This window comes from Nematostella vectensis, chromosome 10 (genome assembly GCF_932526225.1).
Source record: "Nematostella vectensis chromosome 10, jaNemVect1.1, whole genome shotgun sequence".
Lineage (NCBI taxonomy): Eukaryota > Metazoa > Cnidaria > Anthozoa > Actiniaria > Edwardsiidae > Nematostella > Nematostella vectensis.
In genome coordinates this window covers 12,730,328-12,755,620 of record NC_064043.1, presented here as the reverse complement: position 1 = coordinate 12,755,620, position 25,293 = coordinate 12,730,328, and the positions used below count along the sequence as shown (strand labels likewise).

The window sequence follows — 25,293 nt, the reverse complement described above, 5'->3', positions numbered from 1 at the left end:
AGAACGGCCCCGAGTGAGATTTTACTGTTTAGTAGTGTAGGTAATTGTCGAGGGTCGAGTGTCAATGTGTAAAATGCTGTGTTGCGTCCCCTAAAATCGTCCCAGCATGCTGTTCGCTTATAAACTCGGCTCAATCCCCCGCGCAATGTAAGAATGGCGAATACGACACGATGATGGGTCCTGACCTTTATGCTTCAGCTTGAAGAAAGTATTTCTGCGTCGTGGCTCTTCGCATGTCCCGTTTGCGGCACAGGCGGCAGCTGATAGAAGCACCAGTATAGAGTGTGTAATTATCTTTAGCATTTCAAACCTGTTATTAGAAGAAAAAAACATTTAAAAGTGAACACATTTCAAATTCAAAAATAGCTTAAACGATTATTATTATTATTATTATTATTATTATTATTATTATTATTATTATTATTATTATTATTATTATTATTATTATTATTATTATTATTATTATTATTATTATTATTATTATTATTATTATTATTATTATTATCACTATCATTATTATTATTATTATTATTATTTTTATTATTATTATTATTATTATTATTATTATTATTATTATTATTATTATTATTATCACTATCATTATTATGATTACGATTATTATTATTATTCCAAAAAAAGGTTGCGGCAAGCAAATACGAAAACAAGGTTCTAATCACCAAATGTCTACTAGGAAATTATTTTTAAATGTTTGGTTTTCCAAACAACTCAATATGATCAAATGAAAGGATAAAAACTTTGCAAACAGGAATCCAGTCTTTCCCAAGGGTTTAAAACTTACATTTCCCTAAAATGAGATACAAAAACTTGTATAGCTACAAAAGATGCAGTTTAAATGTTGCACTGGCAAATATTCTGTCTCTTATTTGATACTGCCGACAGCTAAAAAGCTTTCCGATGGCTTTCGTAATTAAAAGTGCTTGAACGAATAACATTTTGAAAAAACGATACATCCGAAAGTTTTTAGTCCGAATATAATTGCATTGCGATTCAGAATATTTTTACTTTAGAATATTTTCGTTTTTTGCATATAAATTCTAGCGAAAGCAAAAGATATGTATAAATAATATATTAGTTAATGTTTCCATAGTCTTCCCCTTCAAATAATTAATAAAGGGCTTGTCTTTTGTGCAATACTTTTATTATTTTTTCTCTTCACCTCTGTTTCCTCTTTATTTTCCTCGTAATTCCGTGAATTAAGGATTGAAAAAGAAGCCTTCGATAGCAAATCTCATTTTCCGAAAGATCTGAAGGCCACTTTGTGGATGGAGTTTAACAAGTTTTCCGTCCGATTTTATTATGTTGAAGTATAGTTTTATCGCGGCAATTTGAACGCCTCCGACAAATCGAACTTCTTGCTTTACTCCAAGTGATTTGTTTTTCGCAAAGTTCTCAATCTTGAATCCAACTCCTTCGTGCCTCAACTTATTCCGTAATGAAACATAAGCCAAAAAAACGTAAAAAAGACAAAATGTGAGTGCATACGTTAAGTATGAGTCGTATGTCTTCATTGAGGCGACAGTGTTCAGTGCTATCTTTTTTCCTTAAAAAAGGTAAAAAAAAAATTCCTGGCTCCGCGCCTTCTAGTTGGTCCTTACTCAGTTTCTAACAAGTTTCTGATGGCAAGGTGGATTACTTGCCAATAACAAGAATAAATATCTATTTGTCAAACAATTCATGACCTATATCCAAGACTAAAAGCTCTTGGGCATTACTTACGAGTTCATTTTTTCTCTGTTCTCCCCTTAGATACCTTCACGCAATAACGATATCATAAAAACTTACTCGAAGGTCGAAGGCGTCATCTTTATATTATTTTCGTGTGTTTTGCTTTTTAATTGCCCACGCAACAGAAAACAACAGAAAGCAAGTGATTGGTCACGGCTATTGAGGATCATTTCAAATAACCTGGCTACCAACAGATTATGTTTGTGTGAAATAATGATCCTCATATTAACTTGAGATCAAACAAACTCAGTTTTAAAAGCATTTTTTTTGTAAAATTTAAACTTAACAAAATTGTTGTAAGCTTAAAAGGTCATTTATTTACAGTTTGCAGTACATTAAGATTGAACTTTCGAGAGTTTGCTTTATTGTCGTAAGAGCTGGTGAAATTCACACGCTACTCTGATTTGTCTTGCCGCGCAATTGTCTTTCATCGCGAAAGGTCCACTGATGTAACCACGAATAACTCATGTAGGGGATCGCCCTCATCATTGTAGTACGCAGTTGATCAATGCCTCTCACAAAGTATCTTTACAATTAATTTCAATGATGCTCTTATGTCTGAGCTCTTGTGTATACAGTACATGATGACAAAACTAACGATTTTCCATCGTTTTTCTAGCTTTACTTTTGATAACCGACGGTTGCTTAACGAAAATCTCTTCCCCTCCTCCGAAAAAATCGATTATGTCGTGCTTTCCAATGGTTTCGATATAATTAATTGAATTTAGCTCATACTCTTTTATTTGTGAAGTTCACTAGCGTTTTAACTCGTTGCCATAGCTACGCGATGTGATTTCCGCCTTAATCAATTTCGCTAATCAAAAATTTACTTTATCAAGAAGGTTACTCTCTCTTTTACAAATATTGCTCAACTTCACTTAGAGTTCGTTGTCTTTAATTTTGCAACACAAAACTCCATAATATCATTCGTTGTCCTTTTGTGTTAGGGTACAGGTTTTATAAGGCATGTCATATGGATAAAAATTTGACACATTTGGAACCACATTCGAGGGCAAAGGGGAACAAAGTCCTAGTGAGGTAACCAAGATGTCCCCTACACTTTAAATGTTCAAGCACGATCTAATCACTCGCAATTTATGAAAACACTAAAATAGGTTTATCTTTCCGCGCTCTGCTTTGCTAAGTTAGATTAGCTTTAGATTAATGTACTGTATATAGAAAAAGTAATAGTTAGACAAAACCCTCATAGGTTTTGTAGTGACATGCAGTACCTTCCATTCGGCCACTATACCATAAAGTTTGATATTGATACCACATATTTTAATATTAATTGTTTCCTCTGGAAATATGTTATATAATTTTATACTCCTCTAAAATAATATCGTTTTACCATTTGTTGATTCTTTTATGTTCTTTTCTAGCTTATAGGCTTGATAAATGGACCACTTTAGGTGAGTTGTGTGAATAGTTTTAACGTCCTCCTATGTTGTTATTTGTCCCGATGTTTTTCATGACGCGATGAGACTTTTTTACTGATTTTTTTAAAAAAAGTCTGTCCCAAGACTTTACCAAGGGCTTTTATCAGATCCCCTGCTTTCCGACTTATTGATACTCTCTTTACCTAAGTCCTCAACCCCCACCATATTGAGATCAATACAATATTTACTTTTCGGCAGTTAGCCTTATTTTCAACTTGTGTCTACTTAACTCCATGTTTGCCTAAGGAAATAATTAATGTTTGTCGAAAGGAAAGGACCATTAAACTATTTATAGGGGGTAGAGGTTTATGTGTCGGAAATGCTATTTCGTGTTTGAGTTTGTGTAGGATATATTTTCCGTGTGTTTATTTTCTTTCTTGCTTCAACCCCTTCACGTTTTTTTTTCTTTCATTTTGAGTCTGCTCGACATTTTTTTCTAGTAATCCTTCCCCTCCCCCAATTTCCCAATGGCCCGTCTCTTATTGTCTTACTTTATACGTCAGTATCTCGCGTAAGAAGTGAAATGAAGATGTCTTTCATTGTAGGATAGCTTAGATTCCCTCAGAAATACTAAAATAAATTTACTATTGAAATGACCATCTATATTTGTTTGATTTCTTGCGGCAATAAAAGTTCTGTCACACATGCAAGATCCTAGATTTTTACAGTACTCTCTTACTGTGAAAATTTAATGCAAAAGATCTGTTTTCCATATAGCAGGCCTTTTACGTGCAAAATAATACGACCCACTGACCGGAGACTAAAGATAGCTGACTGTGTTCGTTTTAAGTTATAGACTTGCTTTACATAATGATACTGAGAGAAAACCTATTATATTTGTCTCTTCTTAAGGTCTTGGTAAAGGTAAATTTGACACCACTGTTATTGTAGTTTTTGCAAAACATGTATCAATAGTTCTTAAATTTAATTTTTGCAAAAAAAATGTTTTCCATAAATCGCATTCTAAGACGGCTAAAATGGGCTTTTGCTGTTTCCCCTGACCTGTTCACCGTGAAATCACGCCAAATCTTTGACTTATCTAGCGTATTATTTTGAGGCGAGAACTCGACCTTGTCGGACGTAACTTCGCGACGGGTTTTAAGATATCGCCTTCAAACTTTTGGGATCTGATAGGTAATTATGCCATGTCATAAAGTGTGTGGGAAATTTTCGATTTTCGACTGAAGATCGCTTTTATAGCACTTTTCAAGTCCAAATTTCGCCAGAAATGAGATTTCCAACTTTTTGATTCGTGATATTTTGTTGACAGTGTCAAATAACAAAAAGTCCTCACACACTTTGGTAGATCATCTATCTGTCATTGAGGGGCCGTCCACACTAGCACGGATTCGTTTGAATCTGTATACCTTTTGATACGTTTAGGCGTTTCGTCCACACTAACAAACGCGCTGGATCCAGCGAATCCGAATACTTTTGAAAACGCTGTCGAAAGTAAAGACCCTGTCCCCACGTATCTGTTTTCGTTTGAAAACGCAACCTTTTTGTTCCGTTTTCAAAAAAGATCCGCGTCCACACGAAGCGTTTTCATTTTGATACGACCCGTCCCCACGAAAACGCAAAAACGAAACGAAAACGATAATAAGCTCTACAGCGCATGCGTACCCGCGCGCCAAGTGGACTGGACCTGAGTTATCACGCCATCGTTTTCGAAAGGTTCCGTTTTCGTCCGTTCCCACGGCCCTGAAAGGGTATCGTTTTCAAATTGTTCCACTCTGGAGATCGTTTTCAAATTGTTCCGTTTTCGGTTTCGCGTTTTACGTGTTGACGATACCCGTATCCGTATAAAAAAGGTTGCGTTTTCAAACGAAAACGGATACCTGTGGACGGGGTCTGAATCAAAATGGATCCGTATACTTTGGTCCGTAGTGTAGACGGTCGAATCCGTATCAAAATGAAAATGATGACGTCATATCGCAGGCGCTGCTTTGAGCATGGGCATATCATAACAGTGACGTCACACTTTACCTTTCAGCGTTTTTAAACGTTTGAATCCGTGTTAGTGTGGACGGCTGGATCCAGGCAAACACGATGCGAAAACGACAGTGTGGACGCGAATCAAGTGATGCGTTTTCGGCGAAACGAATCCGGATACTTTTGAGTCCGTGTTAGTGTGGACGACCCCTGAGATGCAATTGCGTGCTAGTGCATGCCCCACTGACGCGAAGGTGCATTACGCTCTGAAGTAAACTCCGTACTTTTGAGTTTGAGGCCTCAACACTTAAACACGGAATTAGCTATTGCAAAAATGAAACTTGCAGGAGATAATTCCATATTTTATCTTTTATTTGATGTATAGTTTGTTCATGTAGTGAAAATTGCGGCGCGACAATATTTTTTTTCTGCAGATACGTCAACCTTTACCTATGATAATGCAGCTTGCGATTTCAAACAACATTTTTTTATATTTATTCTTGATTCAACATATTCCCCAAAAGCCCGACACAGATTTTGTTTATAAATGGTTTATGGGGTTGAACAGTTCTGAAACTGTAATTATGAGTTAGATAGATTTGTTTTCCTTTATATGTTGTATGATGACGTATTCATGACGGGGCACTGTTATCACGTGATGTTTTATAAAAGCCACTTGGCATTTGACACTGATAGAACATTGTGGCAAGCGGTGCTTCACCCCAGTTATAAACACCCTAATATATAGATTTAGGCACTGCCTAAAGGCGGAGCCAGCATTTGATACCTTTTTGTGTTGGCTGATAGGGGTAATTTGGGGGGGGGGGGGTTTCTAGGTGTCTATTATCTTGGTACATCCCATTGGAACAACCAAAGAGAAATAGAAAAGGAAAAACAACTGCGAGAGACACGATCGTTTCGATACTCTGAAGCAAAACTCAACCGTTTCAAAACTCCAGCGATGATCGAGTGACAACGCCGAAGCCGAAAGCAAAGAGAAGACTGTCAAGTCAAAGGAATTAAACTCCACCGAAATGGAAGAAAGTTACCTCAAACCAGGAAGTACTACTTTGAGGGTATTTTCAGTTAATGAATTGACTTACAAGCTTACCGTTGGAGTTTGCAAAAGTACAAGCCGTCGGAACTCACATCACACCAATTCCAACTCTGGGAGGACTTTCATCTCAAACAAGTATTTATAACGACTTCGGGCGTGTACAGACTTTAGCTAGAGTAGTGATAAAGCAGTTTAAAGTAAGCATAACGTGTTTTTTTTGTTCCAAAGGGAACTCAGTAGGCTTATTCACTTTGAGAATTTTCATTCACGAATTTAGAAACGTACACGCGACGTATTTGACCGCGCGAGTCCTGGACCCTACCACAGGTATACCGCACACTAATATTTTTCTTATCGCGGTTTGTCAACGCTATTTCTCGCGTACATTATGGATGCTAGGGTAGTGTCATTGTGTAGTCATTGTGCAAATTTATTTACAGTAATGGCTACCTCTCAAATTCCATCACCAACTCCTATGTCTTTGAAGGGGGACGTAGTGGACAATTGGAAAGAGTTGCAAACTTCTGGGGATACTATGTCATCGCAACGGGCCTTCAATCAAAACTCAATACCACCGAGGGTAAACTCATTGTCGCGGCAACACTCTGCACCGTCATGAGGGACGACTGTAAGAAGATTATGAAATCCCTTCCAGACCTATCCGAAGCTGACAAGAAAGATCCCAACCAGGATTAAAGAAGGGCTCCGGAAGCACTTTACCCCCCAGACAAATGCCCTGTACAAGAGGTTCATCTCCAACTCTGCGGTGCAAAAACCAGGCGAGGCGATAGACGAGTTTTTGGTCCGGCTCCGGCAGCTAGCAGAATCCTGCGAATTTGAAACCCTAAAGGCCTCCCTGACTAGAGACCGAGTAGTAATCGGCACCACCGACGAAAGAGGACGCGAACGACTGCTCAGGGAACGGCCGGTTCCGGATCTTGAAAAAGTGATCCAGAGCTTGAAGGTCGCAGAGATTTCAAAAACCCACCGAGAGGTTATCTGTGGAAAGCATGAGACACAGGATTCAGTCGACTACACGGACAAGCCCCTCATTACCAAAAGAAAGGAGGCAGAGGGAATCCTCCCCATCAGAGAGGCAATCAGAACCAGAACAAGTCAAGTCAGATCCAGAACCGACTTGGACACCGAGGTGCAGCTAAGATATGCAACTGGTGTTGGCAATCCCAAGTAAAACACGTGCGGAAAGACTGTCCAGCAAGAAAGGTCACATGCAACAAGTGCTCCATGACTGGACACTTTGCCCGTGTGTGCAAATCATCTGGCAAAGTGCAGGAACTAGAAGAGAACGATGAGTAGGAAGAGTATGCAGACCTGCAAGATTCCTGTTACTCAATGGGAGAAGTGAAATCGGTAAACGAGAATTTCTGGTCAGCAGAAGTGCAGGTGAAAGGAAAACTCTGCGAATTCAAGTTAGACAGTGGTTCTAAGGTGACCTTGGTTGGAGAGAAGACACCATGGCTCTAAGGTCTCAAGCTGGACGAAGTGAAGAGGGAATTCTGCGGTCCAGGTGGTGTAAAGTTATAACACCTAATCAAAGGACGGATTTCTAACGCTTTACTCAAGGTCGCCGGGAAAACCCACAAGGAAACTGTCTATGTGGTGGATAACCAAGCAAACAACCTGCTTTCAAAATCCGTCATACAGGCACTCGAACTGCTGACTCCAGACCCATACGTTAACAGTGTGGAGACGGCGCCAGACTTCAGAACGGAGTACCCGAAGCTCTTTAAAGGTCTTGGCCTGATAAAGGACAAGTATAAAATCCCACTGAAGGAAAAAATCTGTGCCTATCTGCATTTACGCCCCACGACGTGTACCGCATCTTCTCCTACCCAAGGTGAAAGAAAAGCTTGAGTCCATGGTACGCCAGAAAGTGATATCCAGAGTGACTGAGCCCACCGACTGGTGCTCGGGAATGGTCATCGCTTCTAAGCACAACGGAGATGTCAGGATTTGCGTGGACCTGACGCCTTTAAATAAGGCAGTTAGAAGAGAGATCCACCCGATGGCCAGCGTGGACGGAAACTTCGCCAAGCTGAGAGCCAGCAAAATCTTCAGCAAGCTTGACGCCTACTCCGGATTTTGGCAAATCCCCCTAGTTGAAGAGTCAAAACTTCTGACGACCTTAGTGACGCCCTTCGGCCAGTTTTGTTTCAAACGCTTTCCATTCGGCATAAGTTCAGCCCCAGAGATCTTCCAGCGCACGTTGTCTACAATACTCGAGGGTCTCGAAGGCGTCATCTGTCATATGGAGGACATCCTAATCCACGGACAAACACAGGGAGTCTACGACTCTCGTGTGCGACTAGTCCTAGACCAACTACGAAGTGCTGGCGTTACTCTTAACAACAAGTGCGAGTTCTCAAAAACCTGGATGAAGTTTCTCGGCCACATAATCTTGATATTAGGAATAGAAGTGGACCCTGAAAAGACCAAGGCCATCCGGGAGTTCCCAAGACCGTCACTGAGCTTCAGCGCTTTAACGGTATGGTAAACCAGCTGGCAAAGTTCTTACATCCGTTGCTTCCCTAAACGAGCCGCTCCAACAACTACTCCGGAAGGATCAGCAATGGCTCTAGGACCAGCCTCAAGAGAAAGCGTTTCAAGACATCAAGAGTAAGCTTACCTCGTTGGATGTCCTGGCCCACTATGACCCGAACAAATAGAGCACCGTTGCTGCAGATGCGTGCCAGAATGGGCTTGGAGCGGTGCTGCTGCAAGAAGACGCATCAGGCAACTGTCGCCCTATTGCCTATGCTTCTCGCGTTCTCAACGTGACAGAACAGAGATACGCCTTTATCGAAAAAGAGCCCTAGCTGCCACATGGGCATGCGAGAAATTCTCGGACTACATCCTGGGCACCACCTTCACCCTGGAAACAGACCACCGCCCGCCCGTACCACTTCTTTCAAGTACGAACCCGCAGCGCTCAAGAAAACGACGCCATCTGCAAGCAAGTGAAGACGTACTGCTCGGGAGGATGGCCGCCGATGCCGTCCCAACAACTGCTCAAACCATACTAGGAGCAAAAGCAGCAACTGACCGTAGCACGTGGTCTGCTGATGTATGGCAATAGATTAGTAATCCCTACATCTCTGCAGCTGGACATGTTTGACAGGATCCACGAGGGATTCCTTGGCATAACAAAGTTTCGGGGTCGAGCAAGCTATTATGTCTGGTGGCCCCAAATCTCGAAGCAGATAGAGACTATGGTCAACAGGTGCCAAGTCTGTGCCAAACTACGCCCAGCAGCAAGAGAACCGCTGATGGCTCTTTCATTTTCAGGCAGACCATGATCTAGAGTTGGGACCAACCTGTTCGAGCTAGAACGGAAAAACCACCCCGTGGTCGTTGACTACGCTAGCAGGTGGTTCGAAATCAAGCTACTGCACACAACAACGTCAGGTGCAGTCATCCGCGCCCTGTCTGAGATCTTCGCAACGCACAGCATCCCCGATACAATCATCTCAGACAACGGTCCCCAGCACGCCAAGAATTCATTGAGTTTTCGCAGGACTAGGGATTTACCCATGCCACCTCATCTCCCCTTCACGCACAGTGCAATGGTGAGGTAGAAAGAGCAGTCCAGACTGCGAAGAATATCCTAAGAAAAAACACTAACACATTCCTAGGCCTCCCTGGCTTACAGATCAGCCCCTTTGCAAAACGGTCTGACCCCAAGTGAGATCTTGATGGGAAGAAAGCTCAAGACAAGACTACCGACAGCGCTACAGATCCTCCAGCCTAAACTGGCTGACAACCAAGGGCTTCAAGGGAAGGAAGACAATTACAGGGAGGGCTATGCTAGGAACTACAACACACACCACCGAGTAGTGAAACTGCCAGTCCTGGAAGAGGGTGACAAAGTCTTCATAACCGACCAAGGCAAGTATGGGGAAATAAAAGAGAAACTGGAGACCCCAAGATCGTACAAAGTATCAACCGAAGAGGGCTCAATGTTGAGAAGAAACAGACGTTATCTTGTCCATACTGGGGAGAAGAGTGACTTGGCCGCAGCAGAGCAAGAACCACAGCGAGATCAAGCAGCTACCCTACAGCTAGAGCAAGACACGCCTAAGCAGCCTATCCCCCAACCCTGTACGCAGATAATGTCGGTTGGCTAAAACCAATCAACAACCTGACATGGTATACTACTGATTATTTTCACTGATTATTACTATCCTTACTGATTGTATTTCCTTTTGATTTGTTTGTTACACCCCGTACAGAACTTGAAGGGGGATGTTGTATGATGACGTATTCATGACGTCACTGTTATCACGTGATGTTTAAAAAAAGCCACTTGGCATTTGACCCTGAAAGAACATTATATACCCTGGTTCCAGAGTCTTTTTCTCTCGGTTTAGTGGTTCGAAGACGACATAGACCCGCGGCGCGGCGTCTAAACCGAGAGAGGACACTCAACCAGGGTTTTATTTGTATAGGTTCTGACGTGCTTGGTTTTTTGTCTACGATAGATGCACAAATATTTTCTGTCATCTTCTTATGACGTAGGCAAAGCTTTAAGTTCGGCATTGGGCTTACGTTTTCTTGTTTCCACAGATTCTTTGCGTGCTTATTGTGTGTCTTTGGGTTCATCAGTGCCATGCCGCCCAGAGAGCTCAACCATCAAGGTTATGCCTCTCTTTTTAAACACGAGCCTCCCTGTGTAGATCGTTACGTTATTCCCGTCGCGTGGCACGTGATCGAAGTCTTGAGTAATGTCAATCGTACGTTGAGGCAGCGGCAGGTCGAGGAGGTGATCGATGTGATGAATGGTAAGACATCGTCATGGCAACGGCAACCCCTTTCCTCTGCTCTGGGGATACTGTCTTGTAACATTGATAGCGGTGTAATGAAAGTACGGGAGGAAAGATTCCTAGCCTCCTCCGCAGGTATATCGAGTGTGTGTGTTTTGTTTACTTTTTCGGTACTTTTATGAATTGGGCTTCCTGTGGCGAGTTGAACCGGAACCGAAAGAGGGAAGGGGGACAAACTGAGGTCCCACTCTTTTTTGAATACAACAAAGGAAGCCCGAAATCGAAGAAAAAGCTTTTTTTAAAAATCACTCGAGAGGCCTGCAGAGGAGGCTAAAAGATTCATTGCTACCCTTAATCACGTGTTTCGTGTTTGCCAATAAAAAAAAGTACCCATACCCTCTACTAAATGACAGCCCAATGTAATACGAAATATCGGCATAATGATGGACACTACTTCTTTTATAGTTTGGGGTGAAATTCTGTCAGCAGAGGTCGCTGTGGTGCCCGCCATTAAGGGACACAACCCCTTGCAGTATTTCGAAGTTTATAAATGTCGTTCAACAACTTATTTCGTATTGCATATAAGTGAAAATATAATGTTTAAGAAAACTTCGAAATGACAATCTACAAATGAAGTCCGATACGTTATTGACGATATTTGATAGAATGGTTACTCGCTATTGGCTTGGCATGACTCGCCATTGAGCGAGCGGGAGTTTAGAATGGCGGCGTGAATGGCCTCCTTTAAGACTCACATATCCACTTTTCATTGCAGAAGCATTCAAGCACACGTCGTTCAGGTTTAAGAGTGTAAGTCCTACTTTTACCCTCTTCATGATATGACTGCATACGCATGTTGTTGTATAAACTGATAACGATAAAATTAATCTTTGCATAATGATTGTCAGCCGCCATTTTGCCATCCTAGTGAAATACCAAGTATAAGAATGATTCATTTTATTGGCTTATTTGGAGAAGCTTTCGCTACGAATGAACATATTTTGCCTTCCAATATATATGCAGTCAGAAGTCGTGAGGCTTACTAGGGCCATTTGGCAATCATCATTTCCGATAACATTCCATATAGCAGCTAAGTGATTATAGTAATTGAAATTAGTTGTTATCAAGTATCGCTATACCGAAAGTTTCACTGTAGACAAATGATACCAAGATACGCCCTCGTCGTATACGTCCCTTTTTCCTAATCATAGTAGGGTGAAACTAATTCCATAACACACAAATTATGGTTAGATTAAACAAAACTAACAACTTGCAGGTATCTTTGGATTTTACGCAAGATGGCGGTAAAGAAGGGCTAATTGCAACCCGTTGCCAAGAGAACATGGAACCATATATGACACATCTGGCACATTCACCCAGCACGACCCTGAACATATACACATGCCGGAGTAATAATTTTGGTAGCTCCTCTTTACCATGGGATTACCCCGAAGATTGCCCCTACCACGGGGTTGAGGTGCACCCAGACACACTCCCTGGTGGCCCCTTTAGTAGTTACTATGGAAAGTTAACTGTACAGCAGGTACATAGGAGAGTCCCGAAAGAGTAAACCGGGAGCCGGGATTCGCCTTTATTTTAGTACTAGAAGAAAGGGTTTGACGAGATTTAGGGCAAACCACGGCCGATACCCCATTTCTGAAATAAGGGGTGTTGGAGTGGCAACAGAAGGGAATAGAGGAAGGAGGGTGGTGGTGTACACATTGACACTACCTGGTGTTGTGGTGGGGTTAGCAACTGCGTTCCCAGGATTGGCCGAGGGAATGGGGGGGGAGAGGGTGCGCAGTCATAAGTATTATATGGAAAAGCAAAGTATTTATTTGAAGATTCTTTAATAGGAAATGACCCATCTTTTGGTCGTCAAGGGGGGGGTGCGCGCGCACCCTGCGCACACCCCTGTTTGCGCGGGATTGTAGGGATTGTGGGCGGGGCAAGGGAAAGGGAGTAGGGGCGGGGCAAGAAAAGTGAATTGTGGGCGGGACAAGAGAAGGGGATTGTGAGCGGTGCAGTGGAAGGGGGTTGTACGCGGGACAAAGTAAGGGGATTGTGTGCTGGGCAAGGGAAGGGGATTGTGGGCGGGGTAAGGTGAGGGGATTGTGAGCGGGGCAAGGGAAGGGGATTGTGGGCGGGAAAAGGGAAGGGAATTGTGGGCGGGACAAGGGAAGGGGATTGTGGGTAGGGCAAGGGAAGGGGATTGTGGGTTTGGCAAGGGAAGGGGATTGTGGGTAGGGCAAGGGAAGGGGATTGTGGGTTTGGCAAGGGAAGTAGAATGTGGGCGGGACAAGGGAAGGGGATTGTGGGCGGGGCAGGGGAAGGGGAATGTTAGCGGGACAAGGGAAGGGGATTGTGGGCGGGGCAAGGGAAGGGGATTGTGGGCGGGACAAGGGAAGGGGAATGTGGGCGGGACAAGGGAAGGGGATTGTGGGCTGTGCAAGGAAGGGGATTTTGGGCGGGACAAGGGAAGGGGATTGTGGGCGGGACAAGGGAAAGGAATTGTGGGCGAGACAAGGGAAAGGGAATATGGGCGGGGTGTGGGAAGGGGATTGTGGGTAGGGCAAGGGAAGGGGATTTTACGCGGGACAAGGGAAAGGGATTACGGGCAGGACAAGGGAAAGGGATTGTGGGCGAGACAAGGGAAGGGGATTGTGGGCGGGGCAAGGAGAGGGGATTGTGGGCGGGGCAAGGGAAGGGGATTGTGGGCGGGACATGGGAAGGGGATTGTGGGCGGTGCAGAAGAAAGGGAATGCCTGGGCTGGTATCGCACTTTAAACGCTGGATTTGGATTGTTGAGAGGCGGATCTTTCGGGGAAGGCTAGGTGAAGTACAGCCGGACATACCCATAAGGCTAATGCTAGTATTAGGGACTGAGCTCCAAGCCAAGTATTTTCTTCGCAAAGTTTTTTTCTTCGCAAAAGATTGAAAAAGGACGATTTAAAAATATTAAGTATCAAAGAAAAAAACACACCTTAAAAACAAATTGATATTCTAATTTTAAGCATCAAATGTAAAAAATTGTGTCTCCAACAGGTTGGTCGCTACTTCGGGTTACATTATGTCTATGAGGTATGGAATATACTCATAAGCGCATCAATAGATTATTTGGACATTGCTACGGCAAGTCGTTTAATATCTCTTTGAAACTCTTAAGAAGAAAACTCAAACGAGTGCACAAAATAAAACAGTTGGTTTATAAGAGGCTAGAAGCGTTACAGTTATACATTCACTTTCTTCTATAGGGCGGCTGTTATGGCGAAGATGACGACGAAGTCGAAGACACTCCACGCTGCAAAAAAGCTGAATCGCTGGATTGTGAGAAATCCCCCAAGGACTCCTGCCCGAATAAGCCTGGATTAGACCCTCTGGATAATTTTATGAACGGCAAGTAGATTATATTCTATTATTTAGAATTCGACCTAATTAAGGCCGACCGCCGACCCTTCGATTTCTATGTGTCGTTTACAAATACCACCCATTACGATATTATATTTGCCAGTCAAAACAGACTTATTCTATCCAATTTTTGCTTGCTCTTGCATCTTCTAGCTGTGAATGAGACTTGCATGAAAAGGTTTACTCCCGGTCAAATTCGCCGCATGATGGACAAAACGGACACGTATCGCAACAAGCTGATGTTAAATAGTAGTAAGTATTGAGTATTGACTGACTGGCTTTTCTAGGGGATTTGTAGGTGGTATTATAAAAGGGGGAAAAAATTATATAGGGAAAAAAGCGGAATAAAGCGGAAATGGGTGATAGCGAGGTTAATTCTGAAAGCGGGACAGCAATCATAGAATTAATTAGCTGTAATTTTGCTTAATACATGCTCCCAGCTGCCACTTCTTTTATTCCCTTTATATTCCCTTTAATCTAAAATTCCCTCCAATATTGGGCCAATCACCACGGCTAAATTAAGAACCACGAAATCTTTAATTTGGCTGAAATGTGCCTTGCGACGCGCTCCCCGTGTTTACTTAGAAGTCGGTCAAGTTACGTTGAATATGAGCAACTAACCCGTGGCGCGCGAACAGTCCCCGACGCGCTAGCCAAGACGTGACCGAACAGTCCCCGACGCGCTAGCCGAGACGTGACCGAACAGTCCCCGACGCGCTAGCCGAGACATGATCAGCGGTTACGAGTTTTAGCAAGGCAACCAAATCGGTACCCTGTTTAGGACAGCCTTGCTTAAAATTATGTTCCCTGTTCAGGACAGAGAGGCCTGAAATATATACCCTGTCCAGGATTCCCTGCTAGCAGAGGCCTCTTTTCTTTGTATTCCGCTAGGCTGGCAGCCCAAAAGAAAAAAGGCCTCTGCTAGCAGGCCTGAAATGTATATCGTGACCCTGTTCAGGACAGAGAAGTCAAAAACCATACCCTGTCCAGCGGCACGTACCCGTATAGCCCATATAACCGGGGGATATGCGAACTCCGTATTTTCGGGGTTTTCGTGCCGGAAAAACTATCAAAGCCTACAGGTAGGCAAACAGATAACCCAGGGTCCATTATGATATTTTTGAGTCTTGCAAGGATTAATTCACTACTGGTTGTAACCAACTGACTATGATATAAGAGAACGAATCCCCGTGGCCCATGATGTAGTCCAAGAAAGCTATTTTTAGATTGCGCGAGCTTGTGAATCATAGCATCCATATATGGTTTATCTCACCATATTTGGTTATGAGCACCTCGCAAGCTAGTACTTTTTCACAATTTTTTTCCCTCTCTGCACTTCTTTACTTCGTTTGCTACCAGTTTTTATCCTTTTAGCTGCTCCTCGTAGCTCATGATCACAATGCTACTCGTAGGGTGGTGTTCTGGTATCTGTTAAGTTATATGAATGTTATACTAAAAGTTCTCATGAAGAAGTGCTCGAGCTCATAGATTGGTTGGTCATTCAATTGCAAGGGTTAAATCAATATTCTTTTAGATTTGTGTGGGGCAGTTTGCACATTTTCCCTAGGCCAGATTTATGCAAGACCCCATTTTCTTTGCAGCCACTGTCTTGGCTGATCACTAACCCTTTCATGGTTTCTCTGTTTGTTTTATAAGAGAAGTAGAACAAAAACAAATTGCTTGTAGTCTTATTTTATTAAACAAAAGAAATTATTTAATCGAAGGCATTGTATGTCTAGAAAAGGAAAGGTGAAGTCTGATAACCATAACAAACAATCTGATTAGCTGTGGAGGGGATGTGCAGTCATAAATATTATGGAGTGTAAGTATATTTTAAAAAGACTGCTTTTTGGTAGTTTGCCTTGCCTGTGTTTGCCTTGGTTTAAAATAATGTAGCAATCCATTTTGTTTTATTTCTTGGGAAATGATTTGCAATCATAGTAGTTCTGAACTGGACATTACTGTGGAAAAATAGACTCAAAATATAAAATACTGCAAACCCAGTATCGAATAAAAAAAGCAATTTTATGTCTGATATTAGAAGGGCCGAGAAGCGAAGCAGAGAAATTAGATTATTCGGATTGATTTTACATTTCCCTTTATACAAAAGTCTCATCAAATAACGCAAAGATCTACTGAATGCTTATTATTTACCCGTCATCTTAGGAATTTGGTTGGTTTGTCTTCCCTTCAATATAAAGTAATTTCGCTCAATTGCATTTATAAACAAATGTACAGGACCCGAAATGATCCCAGGACCCGAAACGATCCCCAAAAGTTCCCCAACTGATCCCGGGACCCGAAACGATCCCCAAGAGTCCCCGAAATGAACCCCACCACAGATGTGAGTTGCTAGGATACGTGAGCGCTAGCCAATCAGAGGCATATCTTAAAATAACTGCTTGTTTTAAAAATAGCTTTCACGGACGACATCATTGGAACATATCTAATATGGGGGATTCGTTCTCTTACATCATGGTTTCTTGTGGTAACGTAGTACCCTCGGTTCCGTATAACTCGTCTATTTGTGATATGTATTTAAAATAGGACAGTGCCAAATAGATGCTATATTCCGCTGGATCGACGGCTTCGTCTACATGTTCGCTGGCTCAAACTTCTACCACTACAACGAGTCACGCCACGGACTCGATCCAGGCTACCCGCGTCCTATAGCTGACCACTGGCACGGGGTCCCCTCGAGTATCGATGGGGCATTCCGGTATGGGGATGATGGGAACACGTATTTTTTCAAAGGCGACAAGTATTACCGCTACAACGAGCAAACAGGTCAAGTAGATCCAGGCTTCCCTCGGTCAATTGACGACTTCTGGACAGGCGTACCGCGTGATATCGATGACGTCATCAGGTATGTCAACGCATGGAATATAAATGAAATGTTAAGGATTTAAGCAAAAGCAACAAAGAACTACTTTAAAGAAAACGATATGAAATTTAAAACTGGCTCGTCCTTGTTTTTTTTTTGTTCGTTTGGAAGTGAAAAGTATTTAATCATAGTACTCTGACATCTTGTTTTATTTTTGGACCCTAGTAATCGGACATTTTCTTTTTGTAACATTTGCGTTTTATTTTTCACATCCTACATTTTTAGTTTGGAATACACTGCTTAATTGTTACATTTTAGGCTACTAACTTATCGATCCATTACTCATACATATTTATCTTGGAATATACTCGCTTATTTGCGTAATTTGAGTGTTATTTTTCATATCGATAAGTTACACATATTCGTACATTTTTAGCATGGAATACACTGATTATTTTCAAAATTTGAGTTTGATTTTTCATATCGATCAATTACGTCTTAAATCATACCTTTTTAAGCTTGAAATTCACCGCTTATTTGTAACGTTTGGAATGGCTTTCTACAAGGCTTTTGTCCAACCTCGACTCTACACTTACACTTTGCGTATAGCCAAGCCTGATCGAGACCATTCTGCTACACGCGGCCCTTATTTCGTGGTACTCCCAGCCCCATGGCCTCACGGTATAGCTTCCTGGCCTGGCTGCTTAAGGCAAATGCCGCCGCCATGTGCACGCCCTGTAGACTGTTCAGCGACACGAACACGTACCACGTAACACGTAACACGTACCACAGCGGCGACCATAGATACTCGGCCATGAAGCCTAACACCCACGTGAAGCCCATCAATGCCGCCATGCGAACGTAGACGCCAATATTGGGCCCATTCTTGGAATTCTATGCAGCCATTTGAGCTTGGCTTTTCATTACTTTGATCTTTTTCACGGTCAGTCAATAGAAGACTGTGTTGATCAAAAGAGCAAGGGCGATAGGAATGACGAAGGTAAAGAACGTAGCAATAATGCTGGCGATTCAGCACACATTCTTGGAGCCGTATCTAATATTTACGACTTCTGATTGGTCAAAGAGCTATGCAAATGCCAACGAAGGAAGGGCGGGCAGCCAACCAACTAGTGATATAAGCTTCGCTGCGCTTGCTTCGTGGACGCCTGTTTCCAGGTGATATTCGATGCCTCTTCTTAGAGAGAGCCCTCCAAGTGTCCAGTGCGATGATTGACATCCACATGAAAGACACTAGATAGAAGTACCGCAGCAAAGCATGCAACAACAGCGCAGGTAATTGGTTGATCGGTTCGATTGACACCTGCTAGCCACTTTGACCTGTGCTAGAAGGATGGAAAGGGTCAGGTTCATCAGGTTTACACCAGGTATTGTGCGAAGCTCACTGAACAGAGAATAAGTGACGAGGAAGAAGACTATTCCAGCTATGGACAGCAGCATACAGTGTTTTTCTCGCCTTTAAAAGATGTCCAATATTGTTCCGTTCTCTGTCATCAAGAGAATGTGTTCTTTCAGACGCGTTGTGATGTAGATGGATTGGTTTTGAAACAAAACGAGATCTTTTACTGGTGTGAACACACACGAACAATTCGTCACAATCGGCCATCCCCGGCACACATAAATTACACCCAATGTCAACGTTGCGAGTTATTTTTCCAGTTCGATCCGTTAGTGTAGTACTTCTTGGCTTGAATGATTTCCCCAGTTGTTTTGATATATACAGCGCCATCTGCCAACAGAGTGTGTTTGCTGTCTTTAAACTTTACCAGATCTGATTAAAAAAAACTTCAAACACGGCTCCTTCGATTGTGATGTTAAATACCAAGGTGAAGCCTAATACCCGTTCAAAGTCGATGGTGGCAGTATTGTTCGTTTTAGTATTATTATCTTTAGCTTTCATTGATGTCTCTGCCGCGTCAAAAGATAGTTGATAATTGGGACTGAATGGCTGTTTCTTTTATCAGCCAATAAACAATTTCCGTGGGTTTGCGACGACAATTTCTGGCAAGGTGAAGTCTGAAGCAGTAGCGTCTTGGAATTGCATCTGGTATTTTCCATTCCATTCCGTCAAAGCAATACGATAAAAGGAACTCTAGCTGCTCCTCGCTGTTCAAATTGTGTGGCGACCTGAAGGCACATTTGAAATAAAAGCTGAAGAATCGAAGGTAATCTTCGAGTTGGCGTTACATAAAGCGCAAAATCTATTTCTGTATATTATTCCATTGGAATAGGCCGGCCTGGCGTCAAGCAAACTTTTAGTGGACGTAATCACAGAGTAATCTAGATGTCCGAGACATTTCGAGGTAATAGTCCTGTCATTGAAGTCCCTGGGACACTTACCAACCATCCATACGCCAGTGGTTCCCTCGCCATCTGCTTTACCTGATTTCCACTTAAAGCAGCTCCACCCTAACGCATCTGAGGAAACCGTGACTTGCCCTTTCTTTGGTACCTGTAAAAATGTAAAATTCCCGGTCTCATTCGAGCGACAGAAATAGTGATAATCGGCGCAACAACCCCCAAAACGCGCACAGCCATAGTCACAATAAAAAGACAACTTGCGCGTGAATGACGACGAAGGCGGGTCGTCGCACTTATTTTGACAGGAAAACTCTTTACTGCACACCGACCAAACTGAACTTGAATTCGCGGATTTTTCTTTTGACAGTGTGTGATTGCTGGTTGACCAAGATAAACCCAAATCAAAAGACCCAGTTGAATTGTCAGTTTTTGTTTGTGGGGTGTTCCGACGTACTTTGTTTGATTCTAGAGACGGTGATTGTTCATCTTTCAACAGGTCCTTTTTCTTTGCCGATTTATTTCCATTCATTGTAACAACACAACCCAACATTCGAGCATTCAAGCTTTGCCTCTCTAAGCTTTCCTCTCCTTTGCGCATTTAAAAAAAAATCACCTTCTTTAGAACATTTTCGAAATTTTCGAGTTGACTCGGTAAAACCTTCATCACTCCCAACCCGACAAAGCATTTACTTTCATCATTTAACAACTAATTTGCAGCAATATGCTTTTGTTGATCTCAACGCTCTGCAAGCAAGTGAACTACTCACGACTTTGCTTCGCAACTTCGCAAATGAATTTATTCAGTACTGAGCCTTTGCGGACATGTGGTAGAGTGGGACGGATAGGTCTTCTCTTTCCTTCTCGTTGTTTGCTAACTCCAACTCCGCGTTTTTTGTTCCTTACACTTTGCCATGCTTCAAAAACAATGACCTGGTACTGCCTAAGATAGCAATGAACTCTCTTCCTTGAACCCACTGAAACGAGCTGTTGCCATCTCGACGGTATGGCAATGACTAAAATTAACATATAAAACATAATTTGCTCAGCCTATGTTTGGGTATAGGGGTGCCTCTGAGGGTTTTGAAACCATACCCTGTTTAGGACAACACCCTCAATTTTAGGACCTTGTTAAGGACAACACCCTCAATTTTAGGACCCTGTTAAGGACAAATAAATATGACACACTTAATTGATTTACAACTTCTTTATTGGGCAAAAACACAAGACACGTTTGATCAAGCATTTAACTCGAATTACTTAGTCTAGAAAAATGCTGTCTTTTATCACAAAATCGATCGCAGAACCAAGCAACCGGTTAGCACGAGAGAGCAAGCAAGGCAACCAAATCGGAAACCTGTTTAGGATAGCCTTGTTTAAAATTATGTACCCTGTTCAAGACAGAGAGGCCTGAAATATATACCCTTTTCAGGACAGAGAGGCCTGAAATATATACCCTTTTCAGGACAGAGAGGCCTGAAATATATACCCTTTTCAGGACAGAGAGGCCTGAAATATATACCCTGTTTAGGACAGAGAGGCCTGAAATATATACCCTGTTTAGGGCAGAGAGGCCTGAAATATATACCCTGTTCATGACAGAGAGGCCTGAAATATATACCCTGTTTAGGACAGAGAGGCCTGAAATATATACCCTTTTCAGGACAGAGAGGCCTGAAATATATACCCTGTTCATGACAGAGAGGCCTGAAATATATACCCTGTTCATGACAGAGAGGCCTGAAATATATACCCTGTTTAGGACAGAGAGGCCTGAAATATATACCCTTTTCAGGACAGAGAGGCCTGAAATATATACCCTGTTCATGACAGAGAGGCCTGAAATATATACCCTTTTCAGGACAGAGAGGCCTGAAATATATACCCTATTCAGGACAGAAAGGCCTGAAATATATACCCTGTTCATGACAGAGAGGCCTGAAATATATACCCTGTTCATGACAGAGAGGCCTGAAATATATACCCTTTTCAGGACAGAGAGGCCTGAAATATATACCCTGTTCATGACAGAGAGGCCTGAAATATATACCCTGTTTAGGACAGAGAGGCCTGAAATATATACCCTGTTTAGGACAGAGAGGCCTGAAATATATACCCTGTTTAGGACAGAGAGGCCTGAAATGTATACCCTGTTTAGGACAGAGAGGCCTGAAATATATACCCTGTTTAGGACAGAGAGGCCTGAAATGTATACCCTGTTTAGGATAGAGAGACCTGAAATGTATACACTGTTTAGGACAGAGAGGCCTGAAATGTATACCCTGTTCAGGACAGAGAGGCCTGAAATGTGTACCCTGTTTAGGACAGAGAGGTAAAAACCATACCCTGTCCAGCGGCACGTCCCCGTATAGCCCATAAAGGGAGTACCCCCCTCCCCTCCGGGCGCTTTCTTCTCTCTAGGGAGGCACCGCATTTCGGAATGCGACCCAATTACCGATTGCGCAACAATAAGAAGCATACAATCTATTGTATTCATGTCACAAGTAGGATAAAATATTCGCGTTTGGTTCGCTATTGTCATCGTCCATACAGATCAGCCGCTCATATTTTATCAACTACTTGAACTACACCAAGTCAACATTCAGCAATTTATCCTATATAGTATTGTGAATGCGATTCTGAAAAAAATCCTACTTCTAGAATATAGAATAGTACCCTTCATAGTCATTCTTGGTGTTGCTCCCCTACTACATTATTAATATATATAATAAAGCAGGTAAACACAAACTCTATCATATCATGACTCTACAAAAGCAATTTTTCACCCATTTGGTGGCCTTGTACTTTCTTCAGAAATTATATGGTTGTCGTTCTTCTCTAGTAAGTGACTTGGCTTTTTTCTCGCAGTTATGCAAACGGCTTTACGTATTTCTTCAAAGACGACAAGTACTATCGCTACAACCCAAAGACAAATTCTGTCGATCCGGGATACCCTAAGGCTATATCCGCCTACTGGCGAGGGGTCCCCTCGGGGGTAGAGGCGGCGTTCAACTGGTATAACGGAGGAGTGTACTTTTTTAAGGATGGACAATTCTGGTTCTTCATACAAGATGGTACTGATGCTGGTGTGGTCAGCGGTTACCCCAAGTCTGTCATGCGCTGGTGGTCAGATGACGTGATGATCAGGGGCTACACCGCGCTGAGGTGATTAGGCACCATGAGTTTAAAAGTCTGAAAAATATCGTCGTCTTAAAGAAAACACACGGGCTATAGATCAGCCCGAAATAAGTAGGGGAAAGGGAGGAGGGGGGAGGGGGAGGAGCAGCTCTTGACTTCGTAAGAATCACTGCTTACGAAGTTGGTCAGGAGGTTTCACTGCTGTCACCTTCGAGGTTTGTAATACACGTGTATTTACGGAAAATATGCTTCGTACGACTATGCCCTAAAGTAACGGGTTGATTGCACTGCGCTTGTAGGAGTTATATATCTTTAATTCCTAACAGTGCATGCATCAAAGAATGTTAATATGTTTTTAAATACCAGAATGGATTCTTTAGATCAGCCAATGGAAATGCTTTCTCACAATTCGTATTTTTTGTGTGTTTATTTTATTTTATTCGTATAACAAAATGGCAGCTGAACAACACCATCCCCAATCTGTTTCCTTCTCCAGAGGCTGTGGTGTTTACAGCTATTTCTTCTTGGGTAGTGAATACTGGCGCTACAACACACTCCTCCACCACGTCGACATCGGCTTCCCCAAGCCACGATCAGAAGGATGGCCAGGACTTCCAGACCAGATCCAGGCGGCATTCGTGTGGCGCAACTGCCATCGCTATTTCTTCCATGGAAGCTCCTACTTTTTGTTCAACGCAACCGCTGGACATGTTGAGCCGGGCTACCCAAGAAGCATTGCGAGCTTCTGGAAGGGTGTCCCTAACAATGTAGATGCTGTGTTTAGGTAACTTGATAAGGGGGGAGGGGGCTACGTGTTTATTTTGCGCTGTTTGTGTGATATCTTGTCACGCAATTAGTGACGACCTCTGTTTTGGAATTTTAACTTACATGACTTACGTATTTATAGCGCTTGAATAAGGCTGTTGTAAGGGTGCTTACAGGCGCGTACACGGGTAGGCATGTGTAGATGGTGCTAGTAAATTTGGGAAAAGTTGCTAGAAAATATAGCCAAAAGTTACCCAAAGTGCTAATAGGGGGGCCCCCTAATATATCCAAAATTTGCCAGCAAAAAAATTAAGTTTCTCGCTCTCTATGGTCGTTTGTTATAGATAAATGCTCAAAACATATTTCTCTGCTTGTTTTCATTTCAACAATACCATTAAAAAAATCCAATAATCAAAATATGTTCAATGAAAAATATAAAATTTTTGTCAATCAATCTCTTTTAACTCAACAATAAACAGGATACGTATTTTCTAGTGAAGTTTCTAACTAGTCAAAGTTCACTTGGATAGGCTCCATGATGCTTTAGGCATCAGTGATAAATTTCACAGCCTATACTGATCGATACATGTCCCGCTACAAAATGCTGTTTTTGGAAACTCTATCGCACGGTCCTTAGCGCATGATGCATTTGACGAGGTTGCCTGATTTTCCCTTCTTTCACACTACATATTTTTTACGTTTTCTAGAGATCGATGCGCTTGCCGGTTTAATGGGGGCTGCCCCAGCGTCCCTTGCAATCTCGATGGGGTCAATCTCTGAAGTATATCCGTTTTTTTCGTCTGAAGTTTATCTGATTCATGTGATTGTGATGCCATGACCGGCACAACAGTAAAGTTGCGACCATATCAATATTTGGGTGACCTTAAAACTCGCTCGGCCAATCTCTTGGAGGCCTGGGTCTAAGGGCTTTTCAAGGCTTGTGTGATAAAGATTTGACCAAGCGATAAAGTTTTTTTTTACACATTTTTGCCTCGAGTCTCAAATTGACAGGAATCAGCATTTTTCACCATGTTTTCTGGAGATCAGGGAGCGAGAAAACTTTAGCTCTTCTAAATATGGGCATCTATGCCCATATAAGGCAATGCATACGAAGGACACTATCCATGGGAAATATGTTTGATATGGACAACCATGTCTAGATATGGCTAACACAGGGGCGCGCACCCTTCCCCTCCTCCCCCTCCTTGCCGCAAAAATTGGGTCATTTCTCATTGAACGATTCCCTGAGTTCACATGATACCGATGACGGCCCCTCCTTCCCTTTCTGCCCACCCCCACCACCCCCCCCCCCCCCCCCCACCCTACTATATTTTTAGTCTTTTTCGAATCAGTTTGAAGCATTTTATTTCATTTCAGGTATGTTGATGGAGTGACGTATTTTTTCAAGGGTTCTCAATATTACCGCTTCAACGACGACAAGGTTAGAGTCGACCCAGGCTACCCGCGAAACATATCATCCTTCTGGAAAGGTATCCCAAATGATATAGACACCGTGTTTGTCTGGAGCGACGGCCACACTTACTTTTTCAAGGCTAACCTGTTTTACCGGTTTAACCGCGAATCTAAACAGGTTGATCCGGGCTATCCCCAGTCTGTTTCTCTCTGGAGAGGTATTCTGTATCAACCCTAAATTGGAGCAAGTAACAATACATTAAAAGCAGACCACTTCACCCGCAAGGACAGCAAAGGATTTTCTGTAGTGACCGCGAAAACGACTGAAATGAACCGAAAATTCACCTCTATATCAGTTTTACTAGATGCATATCAATTAAAATTGTTAGTTTATCTATTCATGACAAAGCTAGTAATTAAAAAAGATTTTCTGTAATTGATTTGATTAACAATTAAACGATGCCAGGACCTCTA

General features: G+C 42.5%; 2 protein-coding genes across 4 annotated transcripts in view; one reads left to right on the top strand and one right to left on the bottom strand.

The window, feature by feature from the left end:
• The window catches only part of LOC5512551, a 24,347-nt gene extending 17,896 nt beyond the window's left edge, over positions 1–6,451 (bottom strand). The window contains exons 1-2 of one of the 3 annotated variants that reach the window (XM_048733755.1): positions 6,229–6,451; positions 186–310 (exon numbers count right to left, since the gene is read on the bottom strand). In XM_048733755.1, coding sequence (XP_048589712.1) covers positions 186–303 — 118 coding nt within the window. In that variant the 5' untranslated portion in view covers positions 304–310; positions 6,229–6,451. Of the gene's footprint in view, positions 1–185; positions 311–1,737; positions 1,860–6,228 lie in introns of those variants that run through there. The other 2 variants (XM_048733754.1, XM_048733753.1) reach the window with 2 other exon arrangements.
• Positions 2,602–25,293, top strand: LOC5512554. Its single transcript, XM_032381961.2, has 12 exons — positions 2,602–2,784; positions 3,129–3,158; positions 10,759–10,973; positions 11,731–11,765; positions 12,232–12,498; positions 14,001–14,036; positions 14,210–14,351; positions 14,517–14,615; positions 16,911–17,229; positions 22,372–22,668; positions 23,138–23,425; positions 24,784–25,293. Exons 2-12 carry the CDS (start codon positions 3,145–3,147, stop codon positions 25,055–25,057), a joined length of 1,986 nt encoding a protein of 661 aa, XP_032237852.1. The 5' UTR covers positions 2,602–2,784; positions 3,129–3,144; the 3' UTR covers positions 25,058–25,293.